The sequence below is a fragment of the Arachis stenosperma genome, chromosome 10 (genome assembly GCF_014773155.1).
Source record: "Arachis stenosperma cultivar V10309 chromosome 10, arast.V10309.gnm1.PFL2, whole genome shotgun sequence".
Taxonomy (NCBI): Eukaryota; Viridiplantae; Streptophyta; class Magnoliopsida; order Fabales; family Fabaceae; genus Arachis; species Arachis stenosperma.
The window spans coordinates 132,640,172-132,657,174 of record NC_080386.1 but is presented as its reverse complement, the minus strand read 5'-3'; the positions used below and the strand labels follow the sequence as shown (position 1 = coordinate 132,657,174).

The 17,003-nt window shown below is 34.3% G+C and overlaps 1 protein-coding gene and 1 long non-coding RNA gene across 2 annotated transcripts; one reads left to right on the top strand and one right to left on the bottom strand.

Annotated features, from left to right (window-relative positions):
- Window positions 1-8,943: 8,943 nt before the first annotated feature.
- LOC130955044 (uncharacterized) lies at window positions 8,944-9,860 on the bottom strand. The gene is made up of 3 exons (XR_009076570.1): window positions 9,591-9,860; window positions 9,135-9,473; window positions 8,944-9,054 (listed from the first exon to the last, which is right to left on the bottom strand). It is a non-coding gene; the product is annotated as an uncharacterized LOC130955044 (long non-coding RNA).
- A 1,242-nt stretch (window positions 9,861-11,102) lies between these two features.
- On the top strand, window positions 11,103-15,149 carry LOC130955531 (uncharacterized). Its single transcript, XM_057882407.1, has 8 exons — window positions 11,103-11,475; window positions 12,054-12,338; window positions 12,574-12,630; window positions 12,724-12,933; window positions 13,502-13,620; window positions 13,708-13,805; window positions 14,279-14,406; window positions 14,675-15,149. The coding sequence occupies exons 1-8, from the start codon at window positions 11,236-11,238 to the stop codon at window positions 14,834-14,836; spliced, it is 1,299 nt and encodes a 432-aa protein (XP_057738390.1). The 5' UTR covers window positions 11,103-11,235; the 3' UTR covers window positions 14,837-15,149.
- The last annotated feature ends 1,854 nt before the right edge of the window (window positions 15,150-17,003 follow it).

Genomic DNA, 17,003 nt, shown 5'->3' with positions numbered 1-17,003 from the left:
TTTTTTATGAAGTTAAAATTCTACTCTCTTTTATTTTCTCCCCCAAAATTAAACTAATCATACTTTTGATGGCAAAAGTTATATTAACACATAAAAATAATGAAAAGATTTATTTGGCTCATGAACTAGATTAAATAATGATTGAATGATTTTTTTGGTCCATATGGAATTATTCATTAATATTTTAATATTTTTATCTTATATTTGTAAAATTTTTCTTGTGGTTTTTGGTTAAAAAAATAAGATAAATTAGCGTACTACCTTATTATTTTTTGACGCCCCTATCAATTAACTTCATGAATATCTGGGCTTTACATTAGGTTTGAGATTATATTATAATAAGCAACCAGGATAAACGAGAAACAAAAGAGAATAATTAAAAAAAAAAAAAGCCTCTACCTTAGCTTCAACCCAATCTTTGGATATAACGAGAAAGAGATTTATTCAATTTCATTTATCCACACTAATATAAAATAATATAGTACAACTTTTTTATTATATTAAAAATAAATATTAAATTAATTATTTATATAAAATATAAAATATAAAAAAAATATAAAACAACATAAATAAATTCTATTTTTGACAAAAAAAATCTTTATTTAAGCACTTTTATCTACAATAATTTATTGTTAGTGAATCTCTTTTTAATCTCCAATTTACCATTAATAAGTCTTATTATTCGTATTTTTTTTAATCTATTTATCTTCCATAAAAAATTACTTAATTCTCTTGATCCTTATATGTAAGGACAATTATTAGTTGATCATAAACGCTTGTTTAATATCTTTTTAATTTTAAACTAAAATTGTGTAATTCAGAATTAAAATTAATAATACGAACAAAAGAATCTCAGAAAAAAAACACATCTTATAAATTTTCAATTGATATTATTTTATTACAAATAAAAAATCTAATGAATAATTGTGTATTAGCTAAAGTTAGATAATTCTAATATTTTTATACTACTATTTCTTATTTTTTTTTATATAAGTAGATGATGTTAGTGCATCAAATTCATTCGAGTGAAGTTGATGCTGAAGTTGAGCAAACATTAATTTAAATTCTTCATGTTTAATATCATTCTTTTTTGGCTTCATATCAGCCTACTCAAATTCAATTACTTGAAAAATTTTGGAGTTCACTATAAAAGATATGACATTGATCTTGACAATACATACAAGTCTGCATAATTTGAAAAGAAAATTAAACACAACATTATTAATAAAATATCGCAATTAAAATTTAGAGTTTCACTAAATTTAAAAAAATACTACGTATTGTCAAATTTTACTAGCATTTATTACTAAGTAGTTAATTTTAAATTATAGTTACTAACTCATTCACATTTAAGACAAAAAATTTTGTTTTAAATATCTGAACTAATTGTGTAGTTAATATGTTTTGTTTATAATTAGTATATTTTACAAAATGGCTGAACTTAAATTTTGGTTTAGAATATTATCAAAAAAATTTTCAACTTATTAGCATAACAACTAGGTTTCAAAGGTAAAGATAAGATAAAAATAAAACAATCAATAAATAAAATGAAGAGTCATTTGATAATGAATAGAATAGGATTCTATTAAACTCAAAATAAAATAATTAGACTAACAATTAAAATATATACTATAATTAATCATTTTAAAGTATACAAATAAAATAAGATATAAACGTGAATTGCAGTTGAAATAGCTATGATTATCTAGTGCATGAAAATCCATTAGACTGCATAAAGTAATTTGAAAATTTTTTATGTTAAAAGATTTTTCATTTCCTAAATTTTAAAAACAAAACTATGAAGTTACAATCTACTATAGTATCAGACAAAGTATAAAACTATACAAACTTCATGAGTAAGATTGTTTTTCAATTTGAATAAGAGATTATGGATACAAAGAAAAGCAAAATACAGAATATTAGATTGAAAATTTTAAATTATCCTAACATAACACTTGACATGAGGAATCTTTTGGAACACTAGCTAAATTCTGCTTTAGTTTCGAATTAAGTGTCTATTTCAATTTGTAACTAAGGTGAACAGATAATATACTCAACAAAACAAATTACTTATTTTTTTATAATAGCAAAATGAAATTAAAATGGAACATATATAAATATTTGGTGACACCTCTCTTTATTCATCATAGACAAATAAATAAATTTGGGCATCTCTATTCAATTCAAATAAATGATAAAACACATAATTTATCAAATCCCCATAACATAATAAAGAAGTTAGTAAGTTTGGTAAAAGTTGCATAATGCACTCAAGAAAGTGAATTCATAGAGAACTCAAGAATAAAGAGAAATTCATTAGAAAAGTCTCAATAGTGACAAAAACAAAATATAGTCACCTAAATGTGACAAAAACATCTGTCCACAAGAAAATAAACGAAGAAAATATGTTGAGAAAGAGAAAAAAGAAGCACAACAACGATAAAAATGATAAAAGAGAAAAAAATATAAAAAAAAAAAAGATAATAAGATAATTTTGTCATTTTAAGTCTTCTTTGTTGATAAATTTTTAATATAATATCTATGTAGTCATTCTTAATAAATTGATTTTTTTGTTAATTAAAGTCTGTTGATGGTCTTTTGACACTAATCTTTCAAAAAATAACACACATGTACTGCACAAAAAATATCAGCGAAGTCCTAATTATGAGAATGGGGCCCATTTAATTTATTGCCCAATTCTATGGCCTGTTTCGAAAGGCTGAACTGTACTGGGAAAGGCTAACAAGCAGAAGACCCAACTTAGAGAGTAAGAGTGATGCACCCAACGTTTGGTTTAGTAGCAATTATGTTTAAATGTAGAAAATTAAACAAGTGTTGATTGAACTCTGATCAACCAACTTCACCTTCTTTTCTCTCGCAAGGAGAGCATATTCTCTAGATAGCTAGAGCGACTATTTCAACAGGAAGCTGGTTCATCTCCAACAGCGGAACTTTCGCAAAGAAAAAATAGAAATACTAACCAAAACTATCAGAAGTGTACGAGGCCAGGTCTCCTCTTTGCTAGGAAGTACTTCAAGCTCATGGCTATTTTAAGAGGAGAAGTTCTTCACCTAGATGAAGACCATCATGCCGGTGAGTTTCAAATAACAAAGAAGCTAGTTGGAAGACTTTTGACAGAGAAAAATGTAAACAAGATTACTGTTGAAAAAACAATAAAGAGGATGTGGGGTGAGCCTCAAGGATTGATCATCTCAAATATGGGCACAAACTCATATTTGTTCAATTTTAAAAATGAAGAAGATGCTATGAAGTGTTATGAAGAAGGTCCATGGAGGGTGGACGGGCATATGCTCAGCTTGCAGTGGTGGAGGCCAGAGCTTTCCTTTGAAGAGATAAGTTATAATTCCCTTGCTATTTGGATTCAAGTTCATGCTTTGCCTTTGGAGAAGCTAAACAAGAATATTGCAGAGAAGATTGGGGCCTCATTGGGCAGAGTGTTGGAAGTAGAAGATCCATATGTTGATGGAAATTTGCTTAGGAAGTTTCTGAGGGTTAGAGTAGAGGTGAATGCTTTGGAGCCATTGAAGACAGGATTTTGGTTTAGGAGAAGTGATGGTAGCTATTCAAGGGCGTCCTTTAAATATGAAAGGTTATGTGATTATTGTTATAATTGTGGAAGGATTGGGCATGATAAAAGAGGATGCAGAGAGGTGATAGCAATGGATAGTGAGAATTCAGGTTTACCAAAATATGGGCCAGACCTTTCAGTTCCGGGGCTTAGGTCTATTACTGCAGTGGCTGAAAAGGTGGGAATCAGAAAAAAGGGTGGTGGTAATAACAGTTCAAAAGGGAGTTCATCGGTGGCGCGTGGTGAAGACACAGAGAATAGCGAGTGGGTATGGGAAAGAGATAGAAGAGAAAGAGAGGCAAGTCAGGAGAAGGTAGATAGAGCCAGAGCTAAGGGTATAGGGACAGGACTACATGCTACTAGAAGGTTTTCACAACAAATAGGATTTGTACAAGTGGAGGAGGCCCCATTTTATCAGCAGGAGCAGCAGATGGAAGTAGAAGGAATGAGTGAGAAAAAAGATACCCAATTTCTCGAAAATGGTGATACTCAGCACTTGGAAGAAGAAACGAAAAAAGATAATGATAGACATGATGGGATTGTAGGAGAAGAGATGGATGGGAGTAGGAATCTTTTAAATGTGGAGAAAGGGCCTAGTGATATAGAAATTGGGCCAGCTTTGAATGGCCCACTTAACACTTTGCAACAGAAAAGGGATGGAGTAAAGCCCATACAAAGGATCCATAAGCAAAAGACTTCAATAATGCAGGAGGCGGATCACATAGACAGAAATGAACAAGTTGAGGAGATCTTTCACAAGAACCAAGAAAGTACAGATGGGCCTGGGAGAAATGATGAAGCATTAGTATTCAAGAGGGCTAATGTGCACCAAAATCCAACCAAGAACAATTTTCAATTAGGTAATGAGAAAAGGGAAATCAGGAGAACAAAGAAGAGCGAGAATGTGCAGAAATTGGATTTAGACAGAGGAGAAATTGGAGGCAATCAGGGAGGACACAAATTTGAGAAGATCCGAGCACAATGGAGCCAAGAAAAAATGCCAAAAAAAAAGGAAAAGCAAATTCATAGGACTGAAGATGGACGGAGTTACATTGTTGAACTTGCAGATGAAGAAGAGGAGGAAGAAAAGTACAGCAACCATGCAACCACAGTAACATATGAGTATGAGATTGACTTGATTCAGAGAATTGTTCATAGCTTAAGACTGAAGAGAAAAAGAGAGGAAGAGGCACAGGTACAATTAGAGGACATTACTGAAGCAGCGAATTACTTGACACAGATTCGGGGAACAAGTAAGAAGAGCAAAATGGTCCAAACAATTTCATGGAAAGGGCAACGAATGCGAGAAGAGCATGGCAATGAAGAAGCAACAGAAGATACGAAGGCTGAGGAGGCGGGCCTAATCATGCCCCCAACTCAACCATGAGCATCATAAGTTGGAACTGTCGCGGGTTAGCGGCTCCTGCGACAGTTTCGGAACTACATAGTCTATGTAAACAGATTAAGCCGACAATAATCTTTTTAATTGAAACAAGAGCAAAAGAAAAGACTGTAAGTAGAATTAAGAAGAGACTTCATTTTGAAAATGCCTTTTGTGTAGAACCCCGGGGTCTGTCCGGCGGTCTATGTTTGTTTTGGAATGCAATATATAAGGTTGATATTTATTTTTGGTGTGATAACTATATTAAAGCTCGAATTGTGGATAAAAAAGGAAATATGTGGTTATGTAATTTTATATATGGTAACCCTAATTTTAAAAAAAGACAAGAGCAATGGAGGGAGATCACGGTCAGTTGCAGAAGTGAAGGTGAACCTCAGCTCTTCATAGGAGACTTTAACGACGTTTTGAGTCAAGAGGAGAAGGTGGGACTGCATCCGAAGCCGCAAAACCAGGTCAGAGACTTCAGAAATTTTGTAGATTCAAATGCTCTCATAGATTTGGAATTGAAAGGAGGAAGGTTCACATGGTTTAGCAATCCAAGAAATGGATTTGTGACAAGGGAAAGGATAGATAGGGCTTTGGGCAATTGGCAGTGGAGGATGATGTATCCACATGCCTATCTTTCGTCAATGCCCGCTACTAGTTCAGATCATAGTCCTCTAATTTTATATTTGAACCCTGTGCATAATATTAGAAGGAGTTTTAAGTTTGAAGCTTTTTGGGCAGACCACGAAGATTGTGAGAATGTAGTGAGAAGGGGATGGAGTAAACGAGAACCTAATGGCTGTGAATGGGGGAGATTAATTAATAAAATCAAGAGTTGTAAGGATGAGTTAAGAAAATGGAGTAAAACTACCTTCAAACGGGCAGACAAAGAGATTCATTGTTTGAAGGAGGAACTTAAAAAATTACAAGCCTCTGATTTTTCAGAAGAAAAACAAGAGCAGATGCAGAATATAAAGGAGAAATTGGTTAATTTGTGGAGCCAAGAAGAGAAGTATTGGGGACAAAGAGCAAGGGTAAAATGGCTGAGGCTAGGGGACAAAAACACCTCTTTCTTCCATGCAACCACCATTCAGAGAAGAGATAGAAATAGTATTCAAAAATTGAAGGATGCTTCAGGACAATGGTTGAATAGCAAAGAAGAAATAATGGAACACATTGTTAATCATTTCACGAATTTGTTCACTTCAACAAGAAGACAGAATTTTGATAGCACCATTAGAAAAATCCCTAAGAGGGTTACAGAAGAGATGAATAACGAGCTGCTGATGGAAGTTTCAGATGAAGAAGTTAAAAAGGCAGTATTCAGTATGGGAAGTCTCAAAGCACCTGGACCTGATGGTTTGAATGAATTGTTTTATCATAAGTATTGGGATGTTATTAGCAAGGAAGTGTGTGAAGCAGTGAGAAGTTTCTTCAAAAATGGATACATATCGGAGTGTATTGGGGAAACTATAGTTGTATTAATACCCAAAACCAAGAACCCTGAAAGTCTTAACCAACTAAGACCCATTAGCTGTTGTAATTTTATTTACAAAATATTGGCAAGGGTCATAGTGTTAAGACTTAAGGGAATAATGGAGAAAATAATATCACCGATACAGAGTGCATTCGTGGGAGGGCGTCTCATTCAAGATAATTTAGTCATTGTGCAGGAAATATATCATAGCCTCAACAAAAAAGGTAGAAATGGATCTCAAGATATGGCGGTTAAATTAGATATGAACAAAGCATATGATAGGGTGGAGTGGGACTTCTTGGAACGGGTCATCACAGCTTTCGGGTTTCATGAACGGTGGGTAAGATTAGTGATGGAGTGTGTTAAAAGTGCCAACTACCAGTTCAAAATCAATGGGGACCTATCAAGGAAAGTAAAACCACAAAGAGGATTACGACAGGGAGATCCGCTTTCGCCCTATCTTTTTATTCTTGCAGCGGAAGTGTTTACTATATTAATGGAGGAAGCACAAAAAGAAGATAGAATTTCAGGCCTAAGAATTGCCCCAACAGCCCCAACAATTACGCATCTTTTATTTGCAGATGATTGCATTATTTTTGCCAAAGCAAAAGAAGAAGAGGCTTATCAGATAATAACAGTCCTTAATGAATATACAGAGGCCTTGGGGCAAAGAATAAATTTAGATAAATCTGGTATTACCTTTGGACATCAAGTCTCAATACAAACAAGAGTATGCATTGAAGAAATACTAAATATGTCATCGTGGGAATCCCCAGGAAAATATTTAGGACTACCTGCAATTTGGGGAAGATCTCTAAATCGGGCTTTGTCATGGATAGAAGAGAGAATTTTGAACAAGCTTGAAGGATGGAAAGAGAGGTTACTGAACCAAGCTGGCAAGGAAATTCTGATTAAAGCGGTTGTGCAAGCCATACCAGCTTACGCTATGAATGTGATAAAATTTCCCAAGCAGTTTTGCAAGAGAATCAATTCAAGAGTAGCGCGATTTTGGTGGGCGACATCCGGAAAGGAGAGAGGTATTCATTGGAAGAACTGGAATATAATAACAAAGAGCAAGATCGAAGGGGGATTGGGCTTCAAGGACTTAGAAATGCAGAATATAGCGCATCTTGCAAAACAAGCATGGAGAGCTTTGAAGAATCCAGATGCAATTTGGGTAAAAATTCTACAAGCTGTCTATTACCCAAAGGGCAATTTCTGGGAGGCGCAAGTTGGGAAGAATTCTTCGTGGATATGGAAAAGTATTCTGCATGGACGAGAATTGCTAAGGAGGAAAGGAAAGTGGAGTGTTGGAAATGGGTCAAAAATTAATATATGGAGGGATAATTGGATAGCTGAAGTAGGTAAGGTGCTGGGGAATGGTAGACAAGATAGTCAGAAAGTTGAAGAGCTCATTGAAGAGGGAAGGGGTTGGAATGAGAGCAAAATCAGAAGCATGTTTTCGCCAGAAATTTGTGATGCTATTATTAGAACCCCAATTAGTTTTGTGAATAAGGAGGATAATTTATACTGGCCTGCAAGAGATGATGGTATATATACTATAAAGACAGGTTATTTCGCAGCAAAAGGAGAATTTCAATCTCGAGATCATGGAAACCCATCCACAAGTGATGCTAGGAGGGAGTTATGGAAAGAAATTTGGAAAATGGAAGTTCCCTCTAAAATCAAATCATTTTTGTGGAAGGCAGCCCATGATATCGTGCCGGTAAATTCAAATTTGTTCAAGAAGAAAATTGCTGGGAGTCCTATATGCCAGATTTGTAATAAAGAGGTGGAAACAACAGAGCATGCATTATTGCTATGTGAGTGGACAAGGGATGCATGGTTCGGAGCTGATTGTCAGTGTATTCCAACAACAGAAACAGTTACTGAGTTTGGAGACTGGTTTATGACTATCATACAAAAAATCAAATCAGTAGGGGGGAGGAGGAAAATAGAAGAATTAGTAAAATATGATTTCTGGTGTGGGAGATATGGAAGACTAGAAATCAGAAAGTGTACCAGCAGCAAGAAATTAATCCTAGCTGGACTATAAAGAGGGCTAAACTAATGAAAAATCTGTTTTGGAGAATAGCGGAAAAGAAGATAAATTTAAAAGAAAGACAGGTTCAAAAAGGAACGAGAGAGGTTAGTTGGAGGCCACCCCCTGCGGATTGGATCAAGGCAAATGTGGATGCTTCTTTCAAAAAGAATACAGGCAAAGGAGCTATAGCAGTGGTGTACAGAGATAATAGAGGAAAGATTTTATTAGGTTTCACAGGATTAATTCAAGCAAACTCAGTCACAGTAGCAGAAGCTTTAGCAATCAGACAAGCTCTAATCATTGCAAATAATTTGTTCATGGAAAAAGTTCTCATTGAATCAGATAATCTAAAAATCATACAAGCAATTAAATCCAAGAGTCCAATTGGTGAAGCATGGGCAATTATTCAGGATATTCAGTTGTTATTGGAACAATTACCTGGTAGGGGCATAACTTGGACTCCCAGAGAAGGAAATCTTCTTGCACATAAAGTAGCCAGAGAAGCAGAATTAGGGAACCTTCATTCAAATTGGAGCAGGCAACCACCACTAGAAATTCTGCGTGTTATGCACAATGAAAGTAAGAATCAATAGAATGAGCAAGATATGTGAAGAGACGAGCTATATAGAAACATCACCTGTTCTCATATTTCATTGATAATACAAAAAAAGAAACGTCTCTTAGCCAGAGCATTTGTGATCTGAGGCAAAAGCTCTAAGTGTTACCCAGAGTGACTCAGTCCAAAAAGAGGATAGCCCAGGTTTTGGCGTGAAAACAGGATTTCAGAAATGAGTCGGGTATCGCCCAGCAGCAAGGATCCCATGGAAGGTGCAGGAGCCATGTAAACGATTAATCAAGCAGCTTAGGTGGCGGTCAAGCGCAGAAGATGGCGGTCAAGCACTGTGTCCATTGATTCAGGGGAGTCGAGTTCGAAGAGGTTGCCGTCCACCTCTCCAGAGCTCAAATTCAATGCAGCCTGGCATCCACCACCCAAGGATTGGATAAAATGCAACATTGATACACAGGCAATGGTTTTACATGGATCTCAAGACAAGAAAATTCACTGGCTCATGAAGTAGCAAAAATGACTTACACATGCAACCTACAAAATAATTGGAGCTTCAAGTCTCCAACCCTCCTCAGGCTATAATCAAAATCATCAAGGAGGAATCGCAACTCTGCAGGGCATAATTTCATAGACATAGGAGGGATCCAATTTGAAGCGCGGGGCGTCGAGATTTTGCAAGAGCTCCTCATTGCTTCTAGCAACTTTCAGGGGTACAGAAGAAGGACATCAATCAGCTTCACAATCCAATGAATCCTCATAGTTGATGCTGCATCATTTGAGGGAAAAAGATAGGAAGATGTGTGTGCGCTTCAAAATAGATTGAATGAATTAGGATATTTAGGTTGGGTTGGGATTGGACAGATTGAATGAATTAGGATATTTAGGTTGGGTTGGGATTGGGCTGTGTTGTTCTTTTGGGTAGCTCGGGCCTTAATGGCCCTTGTCCAAAAAAAAAAAAAAAGTAGCAATTATGTTTGTCTTGTTAGAAGGTACACTGGGTTCAAATTTCAATTGAAGTTGGGTGTTGTTTAAAATTTGACCAAAAAAAAAAAGAGAGTAAGAGTCATGAGTAATTTATTGACCAGCAATAAATCTTTAAATAAAGTTCAATACTACAGTGGATTAATCCTTAACTTACAAGGTTGGGAGATACCGTAGAAACTAAAGGAAAAAAAAATTAAGGGAAAAAGACTAAAAAAGAGAGCATCGCACCTCGTTGCAAGTTGTTGAAAAATGAGAGATTGATTTAGAGTGAAAATTTGATAGTTTGTGAGTTGTGAGCCACTTGCATTGGGCATCTCCCTCATTGATAGATAATTTACAAGTTTCATCCCCTTTTGGCTACCCAACAAAGCGTTTAGTACAAAGGAATTAAGTAGATATTATTACTTGAAAAATAGTTTCTATCTACTGTACTGTGTATGACAAAAAAAAAAAAAAGATATTATTAAGAGGAAAGTGCCAATACAAATGGTTCGTTCACACTATAGAGTAAGACTCCCAAACCACCACTTATTCAGCGCTGCGTGCATGCATTTTATTCTGGTGGATCAACTCAACTATTTCATATTTCATTCATATCTATCTACTCATAATATCTTCAGATCCTGACAAAGTGAGGCGGCACATGCATGTCCCTAATAAAACCCTCCTTCAAAATTATCTTAAGGCGGAAACTTATCGTTAGATAAAAATTTAATCAAATTAATTAAATTATTTAACGATTCTCAATTATCAATTTTATACAAAGTCGATTGTACATCTAAATTTTCAACTTATGTTAAAGAATAACTATAAATGTATAAATGTATAATTATTTTAAATTTTAATTTTTTTGTTAAAAAATATTATTTTTTAATTGTACTCTTATTAAAAATATTGAACTTAATTTTTATGTAAGTATTTAATTACATATCATTATATCATTAAAAATAATTAATTTTTAAATTTATTATTTAAAATAAAGAAAGAAAATTATGAATGAATATGGTTATGTTAGTTATTATAAGAAGGTAACTAACTAGTCATTTCTGAAGCTGAAAATATCTCCAAGTGTAGTCACTGTCCTTATTGTTCTTCGTAACGATTTTTGTGAGCTGAATTGATTGCTATTATTATTATCTTATTCTTCAGAAATCTAAAGAAGTGAAGAAGTATTAGTTGAAGAAGTATGAGTTCGTTGACTCCAGCACCTTCTTCTCTTTCCAGAACCTCCTTCCTCGCAATTCCCTCTGCTTTCTCCAAATTCCAATTATGCCCTCTCCCTTCAGTCCCTTCTTCTTCTTCTTCTTCTTCTTCTTCTCGCGTTCTGTGTCGCGGTGGATCGAGCGTGCAACACGTGGCCACCGACTTCAAGCTCGTATTGCACGATGCTCTTGATGCTTCTGGAATCGACACCACTCATGCCAGGGTATATTCATCTCTTCATTCTTCTTTTCAATCTATACGATTGTTTTCATTTTTCTTTTTCTTTTTTAATTTACTTTACGATCATTTATGCGATATGTGTAGAAAATTGTTATTTATGCTGAATTGAAATCTTGTTAACAATTAACGTTACCTATATTGAAAAATTTTATTAGTTTTTATGTATTTTTAATACAATATATATTTTAGAAATTTAATTAACAAAATATTAAGATTAAGATTGTGGAGTTTTGGGATTTTCAATGTCAAATTCTAACTAGAAACGTTGATGGTTAGTTTCTTAGTTTTTTGGTGTTTAGTTTCATGTTTGCTGTATTGTAAGCTTTTACAATTTCATGATGGAAAATGATGATAAAAGCTTGCACTAATGTTGCTTGACAATTAAGTTATATGGCACTTGGTATCTGTATTTTAAATTGAGAAAAGAAGATTGAAGCAAAAGCAATGATTGTTCATAGCCTGAAGGTTTGAACTGTCTGGTTTAGTTTAGTTCTTAAAACATTGACATCAAGTTTCAAACACACAATAATTTCATCAGTTTCATTGTTGATGTATGAGCAGAAAGCCAGGGAGGAGTTCTGCTCACAAATTCGGAGATTCACCGAGATTGAGAAGGAAACTAGCATTTGCATTAACAGGAGTGTTGATTTGGGAAGAACGGCTCTCTATATTGCCGCGGAGGATGATTCTCTCGTATCACATTCATCAGTTCCCCTTCCTGTGGATGCTTTCATTTCAAGATTAGATGATCTTTCAATGGACTATTGTCCTCACTACAAACCTGAATACGATTCATCTCCTGAGAAGTTCTTAGAGAGCATAGAGAGATTTCTATATGTTCACAAGGTATGTACTTTGGTTCCATATTGTAAGCTTTTGCTTGATTCATTACAGGGAGAGTTTCTTAGTGATTTACAAAAGCATAAATTGATGTTTCAACCAGATCAGCATGATAGTTTGGCCAGTTTGATTCTCACAAATACCACTTGATGAGCAGAACATGTAACTATAAAATTGAATTTATAGACTCTGAATTTTTCCTTTATGGCATTTCTTTAGCTGACTCACTTTATTGTTGAAGGGTTTCAGCAGAGCCAACGAAAATCTGATGGAGTTACGGCCACTATATCTCCACTCAGTATGATTTATATCCCTCTTATTTACAAGTTGTTACTGAAGAGAAAACCTGTTGCTGCTTGATCATTTGATAGATGTAATGTGTTTTGGGCAGGTTTTGACTCACCGTTCAGGATCAGCTGTGATGCTGTCACTCATATACTCAGAAATTATGAAAATGCTTCGTTTGTGGGGCCTTTTATATTTTGATGCCGAAATTTTCTTCCCTCATGATGCTCTTTCCCTTCCCAATGGCTATCATAAGCAGAAAAGCAAGGAATCAGACCAAGTTCACATTATGACCTCTGGAAACTTGTTAGTCAAGGTATATGTATATATTTTTTTTGTTACTTGCTCTCATGTAACTTACACTTCACTCTATATTTCCTCTACAAACAAATAATGGGAAATATAAAATGTTTAGATTTTCTCTATTATGAAAATTGGCACAACGTTGATGTGTGTGCGCCTCTAAGTCAAAATCCATGCTAGAAGTGTAGAGTTCGCCCATCTCTCATTTGCATTATGAATTTCATTACGCCTTTTGGTTCATTGATTGGAGAATTGGGAATGACTGCATACCTCTGACCCACGTCATACTCAACAATGATGGAAAACTTGTGTAAAAGGCATCCTTTATGTAAATAACTTCAGCAGATGTAAACTCATGAAGCTTCTTTTCGCACCCTGCCATTTGAAGTCTATTACTTTTCGGTTAATTTTGATGCGGTGATTTAATGTTTTCTGCCATCCTAGTTTGGATATCTGTTGATGTAGTTTCTCGTAGCCAATTTCTAACGTTAGACATGTATGTTTAGCCTATACGTGCAGATCTTAAGTAATGTGAAGCGTGATGGTCATAATAAGGCACTTATGTTAGCCTTTCTGTGCAGATCTTAAATAATCTCAAGCATGCATTCTGGCCTTTCCAGCATGATAGTAACAAGAGTTTATTCTTAAGGGCAGCACATGCTGCTAACTGTGTCGACAGATCGGATTTTGTTGGAGAAAGGTACCTCATATTATGATATTCCTAACTGTTTCTGTTTCTTGCATATCATTTTATGTAAGTACTAATTGGAAAGTTTGTCAACTGCAGTGGATCTCAAATTGCATCAGCTAAGGCTGCCCAACATAGGCTGGATCGAGGTGTTTGGACCAGCGTGCGATTTGGGGACATGAGGCGTTCATTGTCTGGTATGCATTTGATGCAGTTTCTCTCTATTGTTCTGCAAAATTAGCAGAAAAAATTTAAACAAATTAAGTAAAATCTTCAATTACCAATATAATGAAGATTTTAATAAAAGAATTCATGCTCCAAATAGGTGATTAGAATAGGACAGGGCAGGTGCGGGTGCTTTCCTAATCAAACATAACAGATGAAAGTGAAAATAGGAAAACCAATCAATTCCTCTGGTTTGAGTTCACTTGCACAAATTTATCTTCCCATGGTCCTAAGATGTGGCTGTGTGGTGTGAACAATTTTGTGGCTGTTGTTAACTGCTGGTTGATGTAGTTTGCCATTGCTGCAACACATTTAAAACCTTGCTTGGACAATATTTCTCTGCATTTTCTCCAATTTATTTTACTTAGGGAGGAACAATAAATTATCCTGGAAGAAATTTTTGAATAATTTGATTTAACACCAATCATTTTCCCCATTCTTTCAGCATGCGAACGCCTTATCCTCATGAATAATAATGATGCGAACGAGTTCAGAGATTACAGCATTCTTCTCTATCACTGTGGTTTATATGAGCAATCACTGCAATACCTGAACAAGTACCAGGAATTGAAGGTACTATTAGCTATAATATGCAATGCGCAAATAACTTCTTCCTTAAGTAGATGCTGACAAATTTAATTCACGAAAGAGAGAAAGAAATACAGCTATGGCCTTCTAAAGATAAAGAAGTTTTGACAAAATGCCCCAAAGTTTATGCCGAAACAGGAGACTTTGGGGCATTTTATCAAATACTATGTGGTTTGTGGCGACCACAGGTGAATTTTTTCTGATTAGTTTATTCTAACTGAACAAGGTTTGCACCATTCCAACATTTTTGCAGAAGTTGCAAGCTGAAGTGAATTCATCGGACCCTCTTAGCAGTCTCGAAGACGATGCGGCGGATAAACTGATGATGCGCTTGAACCTCATCATGATGGAACAAGGTTGGAGTCAGCCACCTTACGCCAGAAACTTCCTCGGTAATAGCTCTGAACCATGGTAGCTAGTTCCTCATCCAACTCAGACAGCATCATAGAAGAAATGGCAACAAATTTTGCTGTTAATCTTCTGCAAACACCAACATAAAAACGCCGTCGGCCCGTCGCAAATCTTGAAATTAACAAAATTTTCCAAGAAATCAGGAGACACTATCATAATGGAATGAATATGAGAGTAACAACCTTGTAATTAAAATGATCATATACTTTTGACTCACCTATTTTGCTTGTAAAAGTAGAACTTAATGTATATAGACAAATAATATAAACAGGGTATGATTTAGTGCATATATTGAAGGTGAATCTATATGCGTAGCAGATCCTCTCATATTTCTTGTTTCTGTTTCAATCTCTTTCATCAAACTCAATGTGGAGACTGAAACATGATAGAATAACATAAAGAGGATCCAAGAAATTGAAAGTGATGATTGGATTATTTGTTAAAATTGGACAAATTATCAAAGAAACACACTTAAAAACTCAACTAGAATTTATGGAAATACTAAACAGACAATAGTAATCCAAGCTTCTATGACAATTATATAGATATTATAAAATGCACAGTTTATTCAACAAACACCTATAGCATTATCTAATTCATATAATCAACTTGTATGTAGTGAGATAAACAAATCAGCATTTTGTTATATATGTATCATATAGGGATGGCAAAAACCCGCACTTAGGGGGATTATCGCGACGGGAGTTTAGAAAATTTACTTAAATGCTCTTATATATATAAATTATGTAAATAATCTTAATTTATTTTATTTTAATTTGTATGTTAAAAATTCTATGTATATATTATTAAGTTAAATTTGTATTTAAATTATATTTTATTTAATATATTTGATTGATTTATATTAGATTTTATTAAGGTTGTATTAATTTTTTTTAATTTTTTTAAAACTTAATATCCGTAGTTATTTCCCCTGGAAGAAAAAATAGACAGAGACCCATAACTGAAATGGAGCAAGAATGGGAGACATTTTGCTAGAGAGGGACAAAGTGCATAAAGAATCATCCATTACCATCCATAAATTCACATATGTGCTGCAATTAAGTGTATTTAGGATATTATAGAATCAAGTGTAATTAGGATATCATAATTTTAAATCTAGATGTAATTCTACTTGATTTTGTCCAAACAAAAATGAACTATTCTTTAAAGGAATCGTTTATGGTCGAAAAAGTAGTTGTTGATTTTTAAAGGTTCTGTTTAGAATATATTATGATTATAGTTGTTGCTTATGTTGCACATAAGAATAATGAGTAGATTCTCAATTTTTTTTAAATTGTTTAATAAGATATAATTTTTTATTATTTAATATTTTTTTATATATTATTTTTTGTCTCTAAAAGATCCTATTTTACCGAACAATTATATAAAAAGAATTGAGATGATATCTTTTCCATAGAAGTGCTATTTGGTAGGTATACCCCAAAACTTCTAATATGTTTAGGATCCCATGTGATTAAGTAAATACATGGCTGCTGATAACGGAAACCACGTTCGAATAGAGGTGGTAACGGAGCGGATAGGGATGAATTTTTTCTTTATTCAATTCCGTTTCGTCTTATAATAATCTGTATAGAATTTGTTCTTTTTCTACTCGCAGGTAATAAAAAGGTGAACCCTAATCTGTTTACATAGGTATCTGTCCCACTTCTCTACCCGCTTCATAATTATTAAAATTCAATAAATAAAATTAAATTTCAAAATTTATATAATCATCATCACGTACATAACATAAATTAAAGTAAAATTTTAAATATAATACAATATTATTAATTATTTTACTAATGATTTTACATATATTACACATATTATATATTAAAATTATATATTTTATATATAAGGGTCGGGTATTACCTAAATCCGGTCCTGTTTGTCCCGTCCAAGAACCCAACCCGCTAAAAATCCGTCCTGAGCAGGGTTAGTACTCGTGGGTTCGGGTGGTATTGCCATCCTAGTTCCCTACATTTGAAAAGAGTGGTATTATGTGGGCTTGAAATAATTTGTTGGGCCGACGTTAGCATGAATAGTAATGTTGATGAGTGAACACCCAACTCGGTCCCTGTCCTTTTTCTCAAAGGACATCACGGTCCTTGTCCAAAAAAAAGGGACATATCGGTCCCTGACCCATACATTTGTGAGATTTTTCGATCCTT